Source organism: Oreochromis aureus, linkage group 16 (genome assembly GCF_013358895.1).
Source record: "Oreochromis aureus strain Israel breed Guangdong linkage group 16, ZZ_aureus, whole genome shotgun sequence".
Taxonomy (NCBI): domain Eukaryota; kingdom Metazoa; phylum Chordata; class Actinopteri; order Cichliformes; family Cichlidae; genus Oreochromis; species Oreochromis aureus.
Window position 1 is genome coordinate 18301983 of NC_052957.1, and position 19745 is coordinate 18321727.

At 39.5% G+C, this 19745-nt stretch overlaps 1 protein-coding gene across 2 annotated transcripts; it reads left to right on the forward strand.

The window, feature by feature from the left end:
• The first annotated feature begins 2403 nt into the window (after positions 1 to 2403).
• On the forward strand, positions 2404 to 13592 carry glra2 (glycine receptor, alpha 2). Of its 2 annotated transcripts, none has more exons than XM_031738596.2 (9): positions 2404 to 2471; positions 3092 to 3213; positions 5264 to 5331; positions 6670 to 6893; positions 8004 to 8086; positions 8171 to 8308; positions 8403 to 8617; positions 10556 to 10705; positions 12498 to 13592. In XM_031738596.2, exons 1-9 carry the CDS (start codon positions 2404 to 2406, stop codon positions 12777 to 12779), a joined length of 1350 nt encoding a protein of 449 aa, XP_031594456.1. In that variant the 3' UTR covers positions 12780 to 13592. The 2 variants fall into 2 exon arrangements, with proteins under 2 accessions (XP_031594456.1, XP_031594454.1); XM_031738594.2 differs by lacking the exon at positions 5264 to 5331 and adding an exon at positions 5407 to 5474.
• The last annotated feature ends 6153 nt before the right edge of the window (positions 13593 to 19745 follow it).

Here is a 19745-nt window from a genome sequence, read left to right on the forward strand (position 1 = left end):
GTTTGGCTGCAATTCTATAGGAGAGAGAATATAAATTTGAAGCCCCTTCATTTAATTTCATAGTTATAAATTGTGCAGCAAATCCTTATGGACATCACAATAAAGCTGATGATGTAAAACCTCTAATTCCCCAAAGAATAACAGGCAGCAGCAACCAGTCTTTGTTGTTGTGGGTGGGAAGCTTTAAAATAGCGCCTGTCCTGAGCCTGTAATTTTAATAGCTATGTGAAAACTGCTGGATAAATGAGACCGACAGGCATTTCTTGTCTAAAGGATTGTCCTGTTTTATTCACAGAGAGAGGCCCACATCTCTCTCTCTCTGTCTCACACACACTCTCTCGCCTCAGTGACAAGCAGATCTGACTTGTTCTCCTTTAATTATGTGACCCACCTGGGCTGAAGTCTTTCCTTATGGAAACTAATGGCCAATTGAAGCTCTGGTTTGGTGTCATTACACAGACATGCCAAGTGCAGCTGTCTCAAAGATGGGAAATAAAGGGCTTGAGTGCAAAGAGGATTTTGGCTCTTACCAGAGAGAAATGTATTCATTAGAGAAAATACCCGGTTTTATAGGTGTTATTTTTGCCTTGAACCAGACACGCTCACAAGTGGAGTTATCCACATAAATGGTTGACACAAAACAAGGCAAACTTTGTTTTTTTGTTTTTTTACTTGAAAGTATTTATGAAAACACAGTACATGTGCCAGTTGTTCAATAATTCATGCAATCATTCAGTATTTATAATACTTTAGAACAAGCCATACACAAGACCTCTGTTGATACACCAACATTAAATCTTCAGACTATGGCAAGCCATGCCTTCCTGAGCATAAGATACAAAGTGACACTTTTATGACAGCATTAAAGGGGTTGGGGGGTGGGATGAGGGGGTGACGGCTTGACCTCAAGCTGAGAAGGGCCAAGATGATCTGTTAACTGGTTAGTAGCCAAGTGTCGGGCTAAAGTGCAATAAGCGTGTGATGTGCTGGCAGTAATCCTACAACAGGAGTCCTGCACTTGGCTTGAAGTGAATGAAATATTTTCTTTTCTCACTAAGTTTAGCTGCTTCCTCCTCACCACATGCCTGTGCGTTCATGTGGAATGAGTCATTCATGCCTGTGGTCCATAAAGCCTCACAGCCCACTCACATCCTCAAACTGCCAGGTCCCTATCCAATCTCTGCATCACCACCAGCAGCTTATATACATATATATTGAACAATTATCACCCAAATCTGTGTGGCGGCCTTCTAAACCTCAGTTCCTCCACCCTCAGGCTACAGCCACCCTGTAGTAGCCTTTATTTCCTGCTGTCTCAGTCTGTGTTTGTCAGTCAGCGCTCTTCGGTCTCGCTCTGGGAGGCCAACCTTTCAGCATTTCCAATGATGTGCCTTGGAAATCTGTTTCCAGGGCAACCGGGGTACCAAATACTCTCCCAGCAGCATCTCGCTGGTGCGTCCTCCTTTGTTTACACTCTTGATATCTGTGAGGATGTAGGTTGCTCTAAACACATTTTGGGTGGGAACAAAAAAAAAAACACTGCAAATATATAGACAGGAACGGAGTGAGAGTCACACAGTCAGTTTTATGTTATACACCCACAATATGTAATATGATAATGACTGCCCTGAAGAATAGATCTGCTTTGTAATAAATCACATCCTAAGTAGATGTCGATTTAACTAGAAGCCCACACCACCGTTCAGCTTAAACGCCGTGCATCATCTCTAGAAAACACAAGAAATGTTCTAAAACCAGTTGATCCTTACGCGCAGCTGCGCGCTCCCAGAGTTCCCCCATTAAGCCGATCTCGTGAGGTAAATGCTATCATTTAAAAGCGTCGTCATTTAAAGACAATGGAGACAATGTCTGAGTGTCTTTCAAGTGATTACCTTCCTCGTTTATTTGACTTATTGAAAACCAACTCACGTCCGCCACTTTTAAGCCTTGCGCTTGCGCGTAACTCAACCGGGAGCTGTCCAAGTGCTGAAATGAGAAAAAGGCGTTCCTCTCTCATTCCTTGACGTTCCCCCCACCTGAGAAAGATCTCACTTCATGAGTAACAACGCAAGCCAACGGGCTGTTCTCCTCAAAGCCCGCTCTTACATCTCAGCCAACGCCACCGAAGCGGAGCTTCCAGCTGATGCGTCTTGGAGTTTCACCTTCTCGACGTCTGGCCGCTGGACTGATGTTTCTTCACACCTACGCTTCGACAAATCTGTTTTCGGGAGTTTCATGAAACTGCGTTGAGGAATGTCTCCTGTATATTTCTGTGACAAAAGAAGACCCAAACGCCCACGACTTAGTCCGGAAAAAAGCGGGGTCCCTCTCTGGATTATGTGTTTGACTAATGTAAACATATGGAAGAAATAGAAAAGTGAGCACATGGGGAAACCACCAGGAATGAATCGCTCCCTTATTAAGGTTTTAGCAGCTTTATTCACATATCTGATGGAGACATACAACTTCAGGTAGGCGAATCTAATTATCAAACACATTTGATTCAATATCCGTGAAACACTTTGTCTCTTCCAAGTAAAGTTTGAAATTTAGATGTTAGAAGTTTTCGATGTGTTAGTTAATGAAACGTCATGAAAGCAGCGACAGTGAAGAAATTTCTGAACAAAGTTGGTAATTGAATATGATGTGCTTTTATTTTCAAAACTCTTTCTTGATTAAGATTTTAATCATCGATTGTTTTGATGATTCTCTAACTAAAATATTACTAATACAAATAATATTCGTGTTGGGAAATTTGGTTTGTACTTAAATGGTGACAGAGACATTTACGCGTGTGATGGTATTTTCCCTTCCCCTCTGGCAACTAAACATTGCGTTAAAACATGGCTACAGCGTGGTGTGGTATCTGTGCGTGAATCTTTATCAACAGAATAATCCTTTCTTAGAGGAGAAGCCCACGACGTCGAAATCCCATCCGATACGTTTGTGCGCATTAACGCATTTTTTCTGGTTTCGCTCTGCGTGCCCACCACTGCGAGGCAGCTGCTAGGGGAAAGATAAGGTTTAACTCCCGATTCTGAGCTCTGACTTGTGTGATCCAGTGATTTTTCTCACCATGTGTGCGTTCCAGAGTTGTGGACGCCAAGGAGCACGATTCCAGATCATCCTCCAACCTGTCTCCATCAGACTTTCTGGACTCACTCATGGGTCGCACGTCTGGGTATGATGCGCGAATAAGACCGAATTTTAAAGGTTTGTTTGTCACGATCTTTATGTTTTAACATAATCTCCACACGCCCCACAAATTCCTAGAAACACAGCAAAGTTGGGCATCTTTACTTATATGATTCACTAAAATGAATCAGAACACACAATCACTTCAGTCATCAGTAACATGATTGTTCCGGCTTGAATGAAACCACAAATTAATGCCTCATTATAACATCGCGTGCATGTTTTCATTTCCTGAAAATGTGTCAAGCAGAATCCCCATCAGGATAACATCATTTAAAACTGGGGGGAAAATGGAGTCTTGTAAATATCTCCGTCACAAAGAAACAGATTGGTTCTTGCAGTAGACAAGGATGCCACCATGACAGGCCAAATGATGGATGGTGCCCCCGTGGCAAGGCTGCAGGCTACTGACTTCCTCTGTTGTTGTTGCTGCTGTGATGCTGAGGACAGACACAGCATCACAGCACTGGAACAGAGCTGAGTGAGAAGAGGCTAGCCCAGCGGGGTTCAGGCCCACTCCAGGCTGGGTCAGGTGGACTGGGACTTGTTGGGTAGCTGAAGCAGTCAGACAGTACAGCACAGGAGCTAATCAGACTCAGAGACACATGGCCCAGATCTTTCCTTCCCATTTGAGGGAAAGGGAAAAAATGTTTATTGCTGAGATGGACTCAAGATAAGAGGAAGATAGCCTGCTTAATACCAGCTGGCATTTTTTTCTTTTTTTTGCAGAAGGATGATGCATCACTTCTAGCCTTCCAAAAAAAAAAAAAAAAAAAAAGCCTGATTTTATGTTTCTGGTTATTCTTTATTCTGATGGCACACACACACACACACACACACACACACACACACACACACACACACACACACACACACACACACACACACACACACACACACACAGTTCTGAATGCACACGCATACATTTTCTGGCAAGAACCCCCACACACACACACACACACACATTTGCATGAGCTCACTTCATCGTAAATAGATGATTTTGGTTCTGAACCTGCTAGTCACACTTTGAAGAGTGTTGAACTCATTTTCTGAAGGTTGCCCTAGATTTCCTTTGCGTGAGTTTTGTCGTCAGCAGCAGGTACTGCCGTATTTTTCTGCTTCCACTGTTAAATGTAGCAAGCTAACGACAAACTGAGGCAAATATTAATACCAAGCTCCATGCAATATTGATGAAGAAAACACAGGGGAAGGGCACTAGGAAGGGCTTACAGCTCCACTTATCAGAGAGAAAGAGAGAGAGAGAGAGCGAAAAAAGATTTGCTTTGACTTTAAATGGCACATAACCTGCCAAGCCTTGCAAAGAGATTTCAGCTCAGCCTCTTCTATACAGAAAAAGATGACACTATTCATCAAAGCATGCTGGGCACTTCTTACTCACAGTGTTGGAGAGAAACTGCTCAGATTTGATACAAAGAAGAAGAGATTATTGTAGAACTGCAACCAGAGAGTGTTTTCACTTTAAAAATACTCTAAATGACTTTCCCAGTTGATTAGAAATTAATTGTTTAGTAAAAAGAAAGGGAATGTCAGTGACAATCCCAGCTTTATCATCCAAATCAAAATTTGTCGTATAATCACATTTCTAAAGCCAAAACCAGTTATTATGCGATTTTGTTTATACTGAAACAACTCTTAGCTATTAGAGTACTTAACATTACATTTTGTGGGGATTTCTAATTGATTATTCAGCCAAAGGTGTTTTTTTGTTTGTGTGCATGCTCCTATCTGCATGTGCATGTCTCCTCTTGTGATGTGTAAACACAAGAAAAGTGTGTTTACAGCACGCCAACCTTGAAAGATTGCCTACATTACCCTACAAGACATCACTGCATCATTATAACATTGAGCTGACACAGTGGTGCCTTTACTAATTAATAGATTTTTCCTGCCCCGAAGCTCCCTCAAAAACAAAAGTTCAAAACACCGCTTGTTTTGTGAATGCATATTTTACATTATGTTATCTTCCCCACCTGAAACCCAGTCATCCTTGATGATACGTATGGTTTAAGGCTTTTTCCTGTCATGTCATTGTCATTCCATTTCACAGGTCCCCCTGTAAACGTTACATGCAATATTTTTATCAACAGTTTCGGCTCTGTCACAGAGACAACTATGGTGAGTTCCTCTGGTATTTGGTTGATTTTTGTCCTGTTCAATGTGTCAATATGTTATCTATTCCTCAACCTGCAGGTCCACCAGTTAATGTTACCTGCAACATATTTATCAACAGCTTTGGTTCTATAGCAGAAACTACAATGGTGAGTTGAGTGTTGTATTTGGACATGTTTTAAAGCCCTGACCTCTCCTATGGAATTACGACTGAATCATCCTGTTTTTACTTAGCCTTGCTGACCTTTTTTAAAACATCCATCCATGCCATGTCTTCCTATTCATTAAAGAAGATTTAGTTCTTTGCCATCAAGAAGTTTATTGGCGGGCTATACAGTCAAATATTGGTTTCTGCTCCCATGAGTCTGGTTTTACTATTTCATACAACAAATCCCGACAAGTCACTTAAGCAGAGCCAATAATTGACAGTGGGGGGCTGGGGCTTTCAAACAAACTGATGTGCAATACATGAGGTGTGAAGGCATCCAGCCCCTGAAGGGTAAAAATATAAAACCTGCGGGGCTGCACTGAAACTAATCAGGATCAAAGAATTCGTAATGAGTGATAATAACTACTTAGATCATAAATGGAAAATGTTAATTTGCGCAGGAGGTGGAACATGTAAGATTGCCAGGGAATTACACAGTATTAAGACAGGCATGCAGATATTTGGAACCGCCAATATGCTGATAAAATGTCAAGCAACATAAGGGCTTCTCATCATCATGACATATCAATTACATTGAGCTTTGTGACACTCAGTCTACTGCTAACTGTGCTGTCAGATGCCTCCTCTTCAGGCTCTGCATCTGATAAACACCTCATTTAGCTTCTCTTGCATAATTTTGAAAAAGAAAAGTTATGGTGAGGTCGCTTGTGAATGCAGCTTGCAACAATACGTAGTCATGAAAGTTGTCATGAGTACACATGTATGATAATTAAGATTAATTTTGATGGTATTGCTGAATGATATAATTTTTGCAAAATGTGCATTGGAACAAATTTGTCACTCATTTTCCTTTTATTACTTTTCACGGATTATTACTGATGTTACAGGATTGCTTTCAATCCTTCTGCTTTGCAATAAAAGTTTTTAAAAAAGATCATCAAAACACACTGAAAGCACCAAAAACATTCATTACTGTCTGGTCTAAAGATGCATTTCATTTATTATTTGTGTTTTAGAAAAGTAAATACAAAATTTCCTGTATTTACCTTGTCAAAAAGAAGGTTATGTAATATTAAAAACTGATACCAGTGATTGACATTCCTCCATCAGCATGCATTCTCATAACCCGAATCACTGCGCTGCAAAATATGCAAAGCCGCTTGTCGTCTCCGCAGGATTACAGAGTGAACATCTTCCTGCGGCAGAAGTGGAATGACCCTCGGCTGGCGTACAGTAAATACCCAGATTCCTCCCTTGACCTGGACCCATCTATGCTGGACTCCATATGGAAGCCTGACCTCTTCTTCGCCAACGAGAAAGGAGCCAACTTCCATGATGTCACCACAGACAACAAGCTGCTGAGGATCTTCAAAGATGGGACTGTCCTCTACAGCATCAGGTGTAGTACTTCACAGGTTTTTAAAGACAATTTTAAAAGACTGAAGAACTGCGCTAGAGCATCATTATTTGAAAATGTTTTAATAATTATTATTTCTGTGATATTGGGACAAAACAAGGTATTTTAGTTTCTGGACATTTTTTCACCACCAATGTTCTCTAAAGGGACAAAACGAGAAAAATAACTGGTAGATTAGGAAACGGCAATAATAACTTGCCTTTTACACAGTTTGATATTAATGTAGCTGAAGCAGAAATCTCTGCTGAATGCACAGATTACCGCAGGACATGTTCACTTACTGCCTTTCTTACACTTTCTCTTAAACATCAAAGACTGTCAATCTGCAGCATGCAATTTGAAACAGATTTTTATCTCATTGTGATCATTTCTTTGAAACTGTATAATTTTCTGAACTGCAGCACATTCCCATGTGCAATGCGACTGCAAGAGGACAAGTAAATCTCAGGGGCGCTGGTTAGAATCTAAAGTAAAGCCCAAACTTAGAGCTGTGAAGGAAAGGGGTATTTTTCTCCATGCTGGTCTTCTATTAAATATGAAAAGATGTTTTAAAACTTTGCATACCACCACAAGTACAGGCAAATAAAACAACAACAAAAAAACATGTAAAATGTGCTGTATTTTATTACGATACAAAAGCCACATGCAACATCCAATTTTCTCTGCAGCGATGCGATATAAAGCAGATCAATTCTGAGTCCATTTAGAAGGCGGCTCAACTCTGAGTGGTGCTCAGGTGTAAAGGTATCGCGGGCCAAGAAGAAAAATGAAAGGTGGTTAGCTGCAGTCTCCATTCATGAGAGAAATGACAGAGTGAGCAGACTGTGGACCACAATGCATCACAGAAACAATAAGTTGCAGTAATGAAAGTGTAATAGGAACCTGGTGAAGGGTATCCTACATGATATGTTGGAGGTTATGACACAGGAGAAAGAGCAGCCAATACCTGATACAACTAAAGAAAAGTACCAACTGTAATCTAATTTTTCAATATTTTTTTTAATACGCATGTCGAGCTGCTAGTTTTCTTTTGACATCAAATAACATTGTTGTTTGTTGCATTTTGCATTGTGACCTTGTGTCATGTTACAGGTTGACTCTCATTCTATCGTGCCCGATGGATCTGAAAAACTTTCCAATGGATGTCCAAACTTGTACGATGCAACTGGAAAGTTGTAAGTGCCGATCTTTTTATTTTCCAGATTTTTGCTAAAATGAGAATCTACGTACTAAATTCACCCGTTCTTTTCTGGCTCTAGTTGGATACACCATGAATGACTTGGTGTTTGAGTGGCTGGAGAACGGTGCAGTACAGGTGTCGGAGGGACTCACCCTGCCTCAGTTTATCATGAGGGATGAAAAGGAGTTGGGCTACTGTACCAAACACTACAACACCGGTCAGCATTTATGTCTATGTTTCAAACAGCTAACATTTCTCCCAGGTGGATAGCTGAATTGCATTTTTAAATATGTTTTCTTGTTGATGAACAGGGAAATTTACCTGTATTGAAGTTAAATTCCACCTGGAGCGCCAAATGGGCTACTACCTGATCCAGATGTACATTCCTTCTCTCCTCATTGTCATCCTCTCGTGGGTGTCTTTTTGGATTAATATGGATGCTGCTCCAGCCAGAGTGGCGCTGGGAATCACCACTGTGCTTACCATGACCACCCAAAGCTCTGGGTCCAGGGCTTCTCTTCCAAAGGTAAAACCTTTGTTTGTTTTCTTTCAGCAGTATGATAAGCACAAGCCTCATATGTGGCAAAAACATATGAAGGTTTTGTTAGATATTTCTCATACGTGTCTCACGTTGAACCATGTTCCCACAGATGTCTTTGCTGTTTATAGTAATTTGTACATCTCACCTGATCTGGTCTAAAAAGACTTGTAATTAGCCAAAGTGTTTCATGTCATATCACAGGGTAAATTTTCTAAAGCAAGAACAGAGAACACACAGGAAGTAACCTAAAAGATTAATATTTCTTTTAAAAGTGAAAGTTTGTTATGGATGTGCAAGTTAAATATATGTCTGCTGGCAAGATTGTCTCCAGGTGCTCCGACTTCTTCCCACAGTCCAAAGACATGCTTGTTAAGTTAATTGGATGTATGTCTCTCTGGGTGAGCCCTGTGATAGACACAGATCTGTCCAGGTTTACCCTCCCTCTGACTCTATGACAGCCTGGACAGGCTTCAGCCGCTCAGCTAGGAGAGTGGAGGATGGACAATGCAGTCAGTATGAAGTCAAATAACAGTTTAAATATTAAATATCAAATGTTGTTAGTTAAGACTGATCACTGGTACATAAATCCACCTCTGAGTTTTTACATTTTTTGTAAGTTTACATCCATTATGTAATTATATTGCTTGAATGGTTGTCATAAATATTTATCATTTGAATTAATGCAATCAAGGAAAAAAGAGATTTTATAACCATAACTGTAATTGGCATTTGAATAAATTCTGTCTGACACTGCTAGAAAGCATTCATAGTTTATTAAAAAGATAGTAGGTCCCTGCAGTTTTAATGTAGCTGTAGGCACCTAGAATCCCAGCTGTACCTTGAAACAAAAGCAACCAGTGGATCAAACAGATTTTACTATTTCTTCTTTAGGCAGTCAGTGCAATGAGCTGAAAATGGGTGCTGCTCCTTTAGTGCGAGACTCAGGCATCAACATTTCACACAGAGGATGGATTTATAACTCAAAAATAAACACTGAACCAATTGAGAGAACAAACAAAGCAAATCAAAGCGTTCTTCACAGTGGACTGTTTAAACTACAGCTCAGAGCTGGTGTGAAAGCCACTGTAATACATCAGAGGATAAGATACTCTATTTTTTTGTTTTTGTAGAAGCACAGCTGGGCCTGATTTCTACAGTTCACAATATTTAACGTTTTTGTCATAAACTGTGGTCATTTCAAGGAGTAAAAAAAAATTGTATCAAGTGTTAAAGGTACTGCAGAAACAGCATGAGTCAGATGATGATCAATCACACATCAGTCTGCACATGAGCACTAAAGGCCTCAGCCTCGTCAGAGATTCTCATATGAAAGACACGTATGCTGATAAATATTTAAAGGCAAGCCTTTGACAGCCTCAGCACATGGACAACAATTCAATATGCCTTAAGTGCCCTCTAGAACCAGAGATGTTTCTCCACATGCTAATCAGCTGTCATGAAAGGATGGGGTCACACTGATGAGCAGAAAAAGGTTTCAGCCTCATCTTCACTTTCTCAAAAGAACCAGATCAAAGTCAGGGAACTACAGGTACAAAGTAGTGCTACAGTTCTCTTTCTTTTAGCGGTTGAGACAGTAATTATTTCCTACTGTTAAAGCCACGCAATCACTGACACTGCTGGCAGCTCTGACACACTTGTTAGCAAACATTATCTGTAATTACAGCTATTTAGAGGTCACAATTAACTGAAGGAGCAAAATAAAAGGAAAAACAAAGAAAGTGGCTGTGGAACAACTGATAGATAAAACAACACATAGGACTCAAGTTTAATATTAATAAAAGAGAAATACAAAAATTAAATAGTGTTCTCAGCTAAAGGCTACATTCATACTTTATTTTAACTGTTAGCCAATGCTGTCAGCTTGAAGGATCTAACAAAAAAAACATCTGTTTTCTCTCCCAGGTCTCCTATGTGAAAGCCATTGATATCTGGATGGCTGTGTGTCTGCTCTTTGTATTTGCTGCATTGCTCGAATATGCTGGGGTTAATTTTGTCTCCAGGCAACAGAAAGAGTTCCTTCGCCTGAGGCGAAGACAAAGGAGGAATCACAAGGTAGGCTTTCGAAGTCTTCACATGGTTGCTCTATGCACTTCAAACTTTTTAGCCACATTAGCAGCGTGTCTCTGGGAACCCAGTGCTTGTGGCTTGTGGGCCCCACCTGTCATGACAGGTGGGGCCCACAAGCCATTGAACTCCTAGTGCCATTCCCAAGCTGGGATAAATAGGAAGGGTTGTGTTAGGAAAGGCATCTGAAGTAAAACCTTTGCCAAATCAAACATGCTGATTACCATAGCTAAGATGGTTTGGATGTGGGCAGAGGAGGGATAGTGGATATATTGGGCAAAGGGTGTTGAATATGGGGCTGTCTGGCAGGAGGAAAAAATGATGACTACAGGGAAGGCTGATGGATGTAGTGAAAGGGGACATGCAGAGGGCTGGTGTGAGAGGTGCCAGTGATATGGTGAGATGAAGGCGGATGATCTGCTGTGGCAACCCCTAAAAGAAGAAACCAGAACAAGAACAAGAAGATGAAGAAGAAGTAGTATGTCTCTGAGGATGAGCATCAATAATACCTCTTTGGTCTGAAATGAAATTTCTCATTAACTATTGGATGGATTGCCCTAAATTTTGTAAAACATTTGTATGGCTCAGAGCATGAATCACAGTAGATCAGGTATGTAGAGTCTCACACCCTTTTTTTTTGTTTAAGATGCCAAAAGTCAAAATGTTCACTCATATTTCAAAATTAGAATTTGGTGTAAAGCTCATGAGTCCAGAAAGATGCAGCCTAACTATAATGTGCTCGAACCAAGGGCAGACTCCAAAGCAGGAATCAGACAGAGCTCTGGATACAAGTCTATAAATCTTGTTTTAATGGGAAGAGCAGGGGTCATACACAGGCATGAGAAAGGGGGCAGGCTCAGTCGGAAAAATAGTCCCCCCAAAAAATCAGTCAAACTCAAGGGATTTAACACTCATGGGGATCGGCAGGCAGGAGGCATGAGGTCATACAAAGTCAGTCAATAAAACACTGGTTTTATTTGGACTGTATGACAAAAAGGGAAAAAACTTCAAAAGGAAAGGGGAAATGATTTTTCAGAGTCTATGTAGGTCATCGCACTGTTGACTTTGGCGACCGTGATACTGGCCTTTGTGATATTCAGATGTGATGGATGGATTTCTACCAAATTTCGTCCAAAGATCTGGATGAATTGTCAGTGTGAGTCAGTTTTAGTTTTAAATCACAAAAAGCACATATTCTAACTACAAGTATGTGGCAATTACCATCTTTCAGCTGTTGATTTGGATGACAGTCTTTTAAATGGAGAAAAAGGAAGTCTCATGTGCAACCCAGGAGGAACTGCCATAGTTCCTCCAGAATAAAAGAATACAACATAACAATGGTCTTGTTTTGTTATCCCAGTACCTGCAAAACTGCTGACTTCCCATTAGCTCTAACTCTATTTGCTGTCATAGCCATAGAAACTTGTCAGGGGCGCTGAACACATGCACCTTTATTACTGTTTGTCTGAATTAAGATTCACCCCCCTGTGACCCTGTATTGAATAAGCAGAAGAAAATAAATGGATGGATGGATGGATGGATGATTTAAGATTCATCTCCCAAAGCAATCCCTGTAAATGGTTTTTCGCCACTGTGCATCAGGTTATCTTGGGAGTTTATTTTAAATTAATTTGAAAGTGCAATATCTCATGATTAATGTTCATATTCATGTGAGTTTGTTGAAAAACCTTCAGTCATTACAAAGTAAATCCTAACATCTGAGCTGCAGGCTTTTAAAAAGGTCTAGCAAACTCATCCACATGTGCATGTGACTTTTCAGGATGATGATCTGCGTGAAGGCCGCTTTAATTTTGCCGGCTACAACATGAGCCAATGTCTGCCAACAAAGGATGGCTCGGCTGTTAAAAATGCTGTTCCAGCTCCCAACCCTCAACAACCAGCCTCAAAGGACATAGACACCATGAGGAAAAAGTTTGTGGACAGAGCCAAGAGGATCGACACGATCTCACGGGCCGCCTTTCCTCTGGCTTTCCTCATCTTCAATGTCTTCTACTGGGTTACCTACAAGATCATCCGGCATGAGGACATCCATAAAAAGTAAAGACTTTGCCGTCGGCTGAGAACATATTTTACATTTCTCAGATTGAGAAATGCTTAGAAAGCACAGGGAGATGAGAGGGTAAACTGTGCATTGAGAGGCACCATTGTGGTAATGGTGGTGTTCTTTCAGGGATAACGTACAATATTTATGAATCGTACAGTAATGTTCATGATTTGATAATGTGAACAGTTGTTCAGACACAGATGCTTTATTTGTTCTTGTACTGCTGCAAAATATTTTCTGAAGATTATAGAGAAAAGGTCTTAGCTCAAGACTCACTAACATGCTGGAGAAGATGGACCAAAATGATTTTGAATTGATTCAGACTTGAGGTCTACAACCAAGAAACAGAGGAACATTCCATGAATCCGTAACTCTAAGGTAGCTCTGTCAAGCCCTCAAGAAGTTTTGCAAATTTTCTTACCGAGGTAGCATAGGACTGTTTTATAATGTACTTCTGTCATAGAACTTCCACCCTATTTATACAAAACATAGCTCTCACATAGCATTACATAACTTTTGGGGCCAGGGACCTCTAAAAAACATGTTTCAAGAAACCCTTAACAATTGTAACACCAAATTAGCTGATGTGGTCTTAGAATCGCTGGATGACGTTGAATAACTCAGTTTCTTAATGCTTGTCTGCTACTTAGATGGCTAACAAGCCAAGCTAAACAGCACCCCGTCCAGACTTTTTTTCCTTTTTTTGCACAGTTGTCACACTTACATGTTTCAGATCAATTTTATTATTAGACAAAGACAATATGAATAAATACACAATGTATTTTTCAAATGGTGATTTCATTTATTAAGGAAAAATAGTTACTCAAAACTTTGCGATTATAGCCAAAACCTGATGACTTGAATTTCATGGCTCCATTAATTACAATGACTCGTCCAGATCCTAAAACAGCAAAGGAGCCTCAGACCATGACACTACCACCACCATGCTTGACTGTTGGGATAATGTTCTTTTTATGAAATGCTGTGTTAGTTTTATGTCAATATGCAACACAACAAAAAAACCTTCAATGAGTCAATAACTTGGTTTCTCATCTGTTTCTTTACATTGTGGCATGAATGTCACAATGTAAAGAACTTCACCTGGTCAGGCGAAGTTGACTGGTTTATGGGATTTATTGATTCTGCAGGTCTCACAGTAATCAGGCCTGAGTGTAGCCAACTAAACTGAACTTAAGTCATTACATCTCTTATATTAGTCCATGTTTTATCCTTTGAATCCTCTCTTGCATTTGCCATTAAATTGGGAAAGGAGACACAACAGTGTCAGAATGAGGCTCTCTGTGTTGTTCAACAAGGGGGACAATTACTTTTTCACACAGGGACAAGTACGTTTGGTGAGCTTTTTTTCCCTTAACAAATGAAACAATTATTTAAAAATAAAATTTTGTATTTGCTCAGGTTATTTTTTTCTAATACTAACATTTTTTTGATGATCTGAAATATTCAAGTGTGACAAATATGCAAATAAAGAAATAAATAAGGAGTAAGAAATCAGAAAGGGGACTTTTTCACCGCACTGTAAGTGGTTTCACATAAGATTGATATCATCTGTCATAATCATGCCAGAGTTTCTACTGACCCAAATATAACACGGGGTGCACCCAATTTAGTGCTGCAAATGATTCCAATCCCTTTTAAATGATAGAAAACAATCTATCTGTCTTTAGCTCATAATTTCGCCCTTGTGGATCCCCTGGCTTTACTTTGAGAACCACTGTTTCGAACTATATGAGCAGAGCACTAAACTAAGCAGCAGTAAATGTCTCAGGCATGGGTATGAATAAGTCAGATGAAAATCTGGAATCAGGAATTGGGTTCTGCATTTTTACTAAATCCTGAGGCCTTAGATGTCAATGATTTGGTCGGATAAAGTGCTACGCTTCTCTGTTTTCCCCTTTTGGGGTGGTCTATCACAGCTGAACGCAGCCTTTGAGCTTTTCTACCGGTGGCCAGACATCCAAAGGTACTTAACAATGTTTCCTTTTTCTCTAAGTGAATTATAAATATTCGGAAATGATGTCACCTTTTTGTTGATGTCTTTAACTTTGCTTTTCATTCTTGTGCAGTTTATTTAGCAAAATATCATATATCTCACATGAAAAAGGTATAATGGCTTATTTTGAGGGGGTGTATAGGTAAGCCCACAAACTGTGAACATGCACTATGTTGCTTAATGTTATCACACAGCCGTATTCACGTGAATTATTTTAAATTCCAGGGTTAATACCCCCAGGTATGTAAGGTATAGTTCTAGAATTTGAGCTATGTTTTTGTAGATTTAGTCAAATAAAATATTTATTGTAATGGGAAAAGGTTATGTTTGTTATAAAATAATATCTTTCTGTATACTTCCGCTGTGGACTGTTTCCCTTCACTTGTTTGTTGCTGGCTGATGATATTTGTTTGTAGATGGACTGAAAAGTGAAGGACAGATCTGCATAACAGTAATGGTACAAAGCAGCTAATGACCCTTGCACTCCTTATATACTGTGGTGACAAACTCTTTTCTTGAATGCTATTCATGAAAAAAGGTTATTTATTGGTCTGTACATCAATAAAATTGACTGTGCACCATATTTACTTTATTTCTGCGTCTCCTGTCATTTATAAAGAAGTGACCAGTCCTCTGAATTGACATTTTCATCCATTTGTTGATGAGATTATAGTCTACATTGCTTTCTTCTACAATAATAAAAGATGGATGCCTTTAAAAACAAAACAAAAAAAAAACCCGGCACAAACACACGAAGATACTTTTTTGTGCTCGGTTGCAGATCAAAGAAAATGAAAAACACTGCCACTTCTCTTTGCCAAGCTGATAACTCAGGGTGATGACACATGGCATGGATCACTGGGTGGCCTTAGGTGACATAGATATGATCTGACAGTAGGTTTCCATTAATGCATGATAATGGACTTCACACTGTAGTACAGAGATTCCATCAGCTGGTGCGTGCCTACTAGCTGAAGGGAAAATACTGGCATGGCTCCAGAGGCATAAAACGGCAATTATATACCTAAATGTATTTATTGTTTACAAACAAATATGTCCGTTAGATGGTTTACACCTGTTGTTACAGCATTTGTGCTCAAACAAATGCAACCACTACCCTAGTCCTATATGTACAGATGGATATACGGTTGTGAAGGTTTTGTGTATCAGGACAAAAAACATGAAACAAAAACCCAACTATCTTGTATTTCCCAGGTTTAAAATGATTAAAACACCACCTCAGATGAACACTGTGATTACTTATTTTAAAAAACTGAGAGAAAATGGAGAAGCACTGGGGTTCAGTGGGTTATAGAACCCTTTTCAGCAGCAACTCAAAGTATTAATTTGGGGAGATTTTTGTTTACTCTACAAAATTGCTTCAGTTCATTGAGGTTTGTGGGCACTAAATTATGCACTACTCTCCTAATGTGCCGCCACAGCATTTCAATAAGGCTGAGGTCTGGGCTTAGACTGGGCCATTGTGACACATTGATTCTTTTTCGTTTAGGCATTCTTTTGTTGGTTTGCCGACATGCTCGGGATTATTCTCCTGTTGTATGACCCAGCTTCAGCCAAGCTGTACCTGTCAGACAGATGGCCTCATTTTGACTCTGGAATACTTTGCTACACAGAGGAATTCATACTGGACACACTGATCCAGGTCCTGTGGCTGCAAACCAGCCGAAATGATCACTTTTCCACCACTGTGCTTTACAGCTGGTACGAGGTGTTTCTGCTGATATGCTGTGTTTGGTTTTCACCAAACTTGGCACTGTGCATTATTGTCTGAGATGTAGCTCTTGTGTTTGTTGCAATCTCTCTCAGCATTGTATGATCTGACCTTGCAGTTTGCTGGGATGTTCACTCCTGCGATGATTGGCAACTTTCCACTTTCGCACAATAGAATAACAGACTTTAAATTGTTTAGAAAATGCCTTATAAGCCTCCTCTGATTGATGGGCAGCAACAATTCTTTCTCTAGGTTCATTGCTCATGTTCCTCCTCATTGGCATTGGTATCTTTCCTCCTTGTTAACACACATCTCAATGCTCCAGACCAGCAAACTGCCAAAACATCTGCTTTTATAGATGCTCCCACTTACTGATGGTCAGTCAAGTGCATTTGATTAGCAACACCTGGCTGCTACTTACCCTCTTTAATCCTATGGGAACAGTAAGTATGTACTTATGTACTTTTTCACACACAATTTCTGGATTTTGGTTTAAATTTTATTAAATAAAAAAGGACACAGTATAATATGACATGTTGTTATTTATCTGATGTTGTATTTTCTTGATTTTTAAAAAATTATGCTCTGTTCTATAAAACCTTACAACTAAAAATGTGTGCACACTCTTTTTCACAAGAGTATACTAATATTTTAGGTGCCTAATAATGTTAGTCATTGCCATTCTGTTGATAGCTCTACATCCATTCAACCCTGTTTTTTATTTAGTGCGGCCTACATGGGCTGTGGTGGTTTTATTGAGATGGTCACATGAATCATCCAACTGCTTTTTAGTGCTTAAAACATAGGGATTATAAACTAATCAGCGATACTAATCCGCACTTGGAAACACCGTCCATTACACTGCCAGAGCTCTACACCACTGCCCAGTGTTACTGCTGTTTGCATATGCAAGGATGAAACAGCCCTCGTGCGATCAAGTTCAGTAGAACGATTTATGAAAGGAAAATTATTTGCAGCTTATAATTTATAAGAGGAAACAACTTTCCATCATCCGCAAGGTTTACTGAGGCTGGTTTGTGAGGTCTGAGAGAGGCAAGAAATGAAGGTTGCCATAGTAACTGCACTGGTGTTGATAGGGCCACTTAGAGGAAAGCAGGAAATTAATGAACTTAAGAACACTTGTGCCTGGTTTCACCAATGGTGCCTCTTAAGCCTGGATATAAATACTGCATTAAATCAAAAACACAATTTCTACTATATCCTGGTAAGGCGGAATGAGTCTAAGAGTTTCTTCAGAGGATTATGCTTACATGATGCTCAGATTACACTTAAACTACAAACAGGGACGGTTTTTGTGAAGACTTTGTTACATATGTGGTGCCCACTATTTTAAATGCGAAATTGGATCAATGGGAGATGTGACAAACTGCTATTGATCTGTAGCCTTTTCTCTCCAGTGTGTATGAACTCACACTGCAAACTGTTTCTAAAAAAATGACATGACATCAACTATATTCCTTTCAACTGCTTATCTTAGGGAAACATAGTATTGAACAAAAAACTAACAAGTGGCCAAATGATGTTCCCATGATGTAAATTCAGTATTATTCCTCTCTTTAGCATCATTTAATGTTTTTAAGCAGAAAGAGATATAAGAAAGAGAACAAAAGGAAAATCTACAGCATTGTGACTATGTTTATTTGATCAGTTTTATTACTGTAATCTGGCCATGATAGTCACCCCTGACAGACCATTCTGAAGCATGAAAAACCCTATAAAGACTGTAATATTAGGCCTAAGGGCTTAACAACAATGGGCCTGCTGTGTCAGCAATTTGTATGCAAAAGGTGCAACCTCAACAAATACTGTTAACTGCAACTGGTTTTAGAAATCTCTAATTATGTACATTATATGTGGTGAGATGTTCCAAAAAAGACTGTTTCTAGGTTAAATATTTTAAATATGGAAACAATAAATGCAAATGTTGCTTACTCACGAGAATTCTCCCTCTTTGAAATTGAGTGTGATCTCACATGGGAGCTCACTGGATACAGAATGATATAGCCTGTGTGTGTGTATGTGTGTGTGCACGATGCATTATGTTGTAGATAATTAATTCCCTTCCATACCATTTGGCTGATCAAGTGAGTTCCAGAATCTACCAGAGAAAAAGCCCCGTGACCCCGGATCAATAAGTCGACTGGAAACAAAATCAGTGCCTTCGTCTCAGAGCACCAGTACAAGCATGGTTAAAAGCATCATTCATCATGGGGATCACGTCAGCTGTAATTCAGACGTAAACAAATGGGATATCCTTATTTGATATATATAGCTGTGGCAGATATAAACTCACCTGAGCTTAATAATGCTTTTCAGTGCAACTGTATCTTTATATTATTGCTTATTATTGTCCACAAAAATACTTTCAAAATTAAGATTTAAAAAAAATGTGCTGACTTTCAGCACAGAGTGTAAAACATTTAAATAGGATTACAAAGATTAGATATGGAATCAAGCATGAAAATTATTCTAATTAGATAGCAAAATTATGGCATTTCAATTCCAAGTAACGTTCAAAAAAAAAGAAAGAAAGAAAAAGGTGAATTTTCTTAATTTATTTTGGTAGAAATTGGCTTCCACGCTAAAATCGCTGTAGGTGGGAGGCGTCGGCACAGGTGTCAGATAATGTAGGAATCTGTTCATTATCAATTTGTCTGCAAATCGCCTCAAGATGGGTCGCATACATTTTGTTTTCCTCTTGCCTGATAAGTTTGATAACGGCAGAAAATTTTCTGATTAATGTGAGGAGGAGGCCAGAAACCCTGCAGAGGTCCTGTACCACTCACAGTAAATGGAATTTAACAGGAAATAATGGGACCACAAACCATGTTTTTTATTTGCGTGGCAGCACTCAGGGCTCTAAGGGAATACCAATACAATTGAATTTTCCTTTCCACATGTGGATCCGTTTCCCTCCAGCCATTTACTGGTGTTATTTACTGTAGAGGATTCAAAGTTTTTCTTCGGGGCTAGAAGTGACAGAGGTGTTTATATCACAGACCAAAGGGGATGGGCTTTCTTCTGTATGTGAGAGACTACGTGCCGGTGCGTATGATCAGCCTGCATAGCAGCTGAAGTTGAAGGATTATTTTGTACCATAAAATAACAAAATCAAGGATTTCCTGCGTCTGTAACATTTCATTAGCTCACAGCAGTCTTACCATCAAATGGTAGGACATAAGGAATTACTCATAAT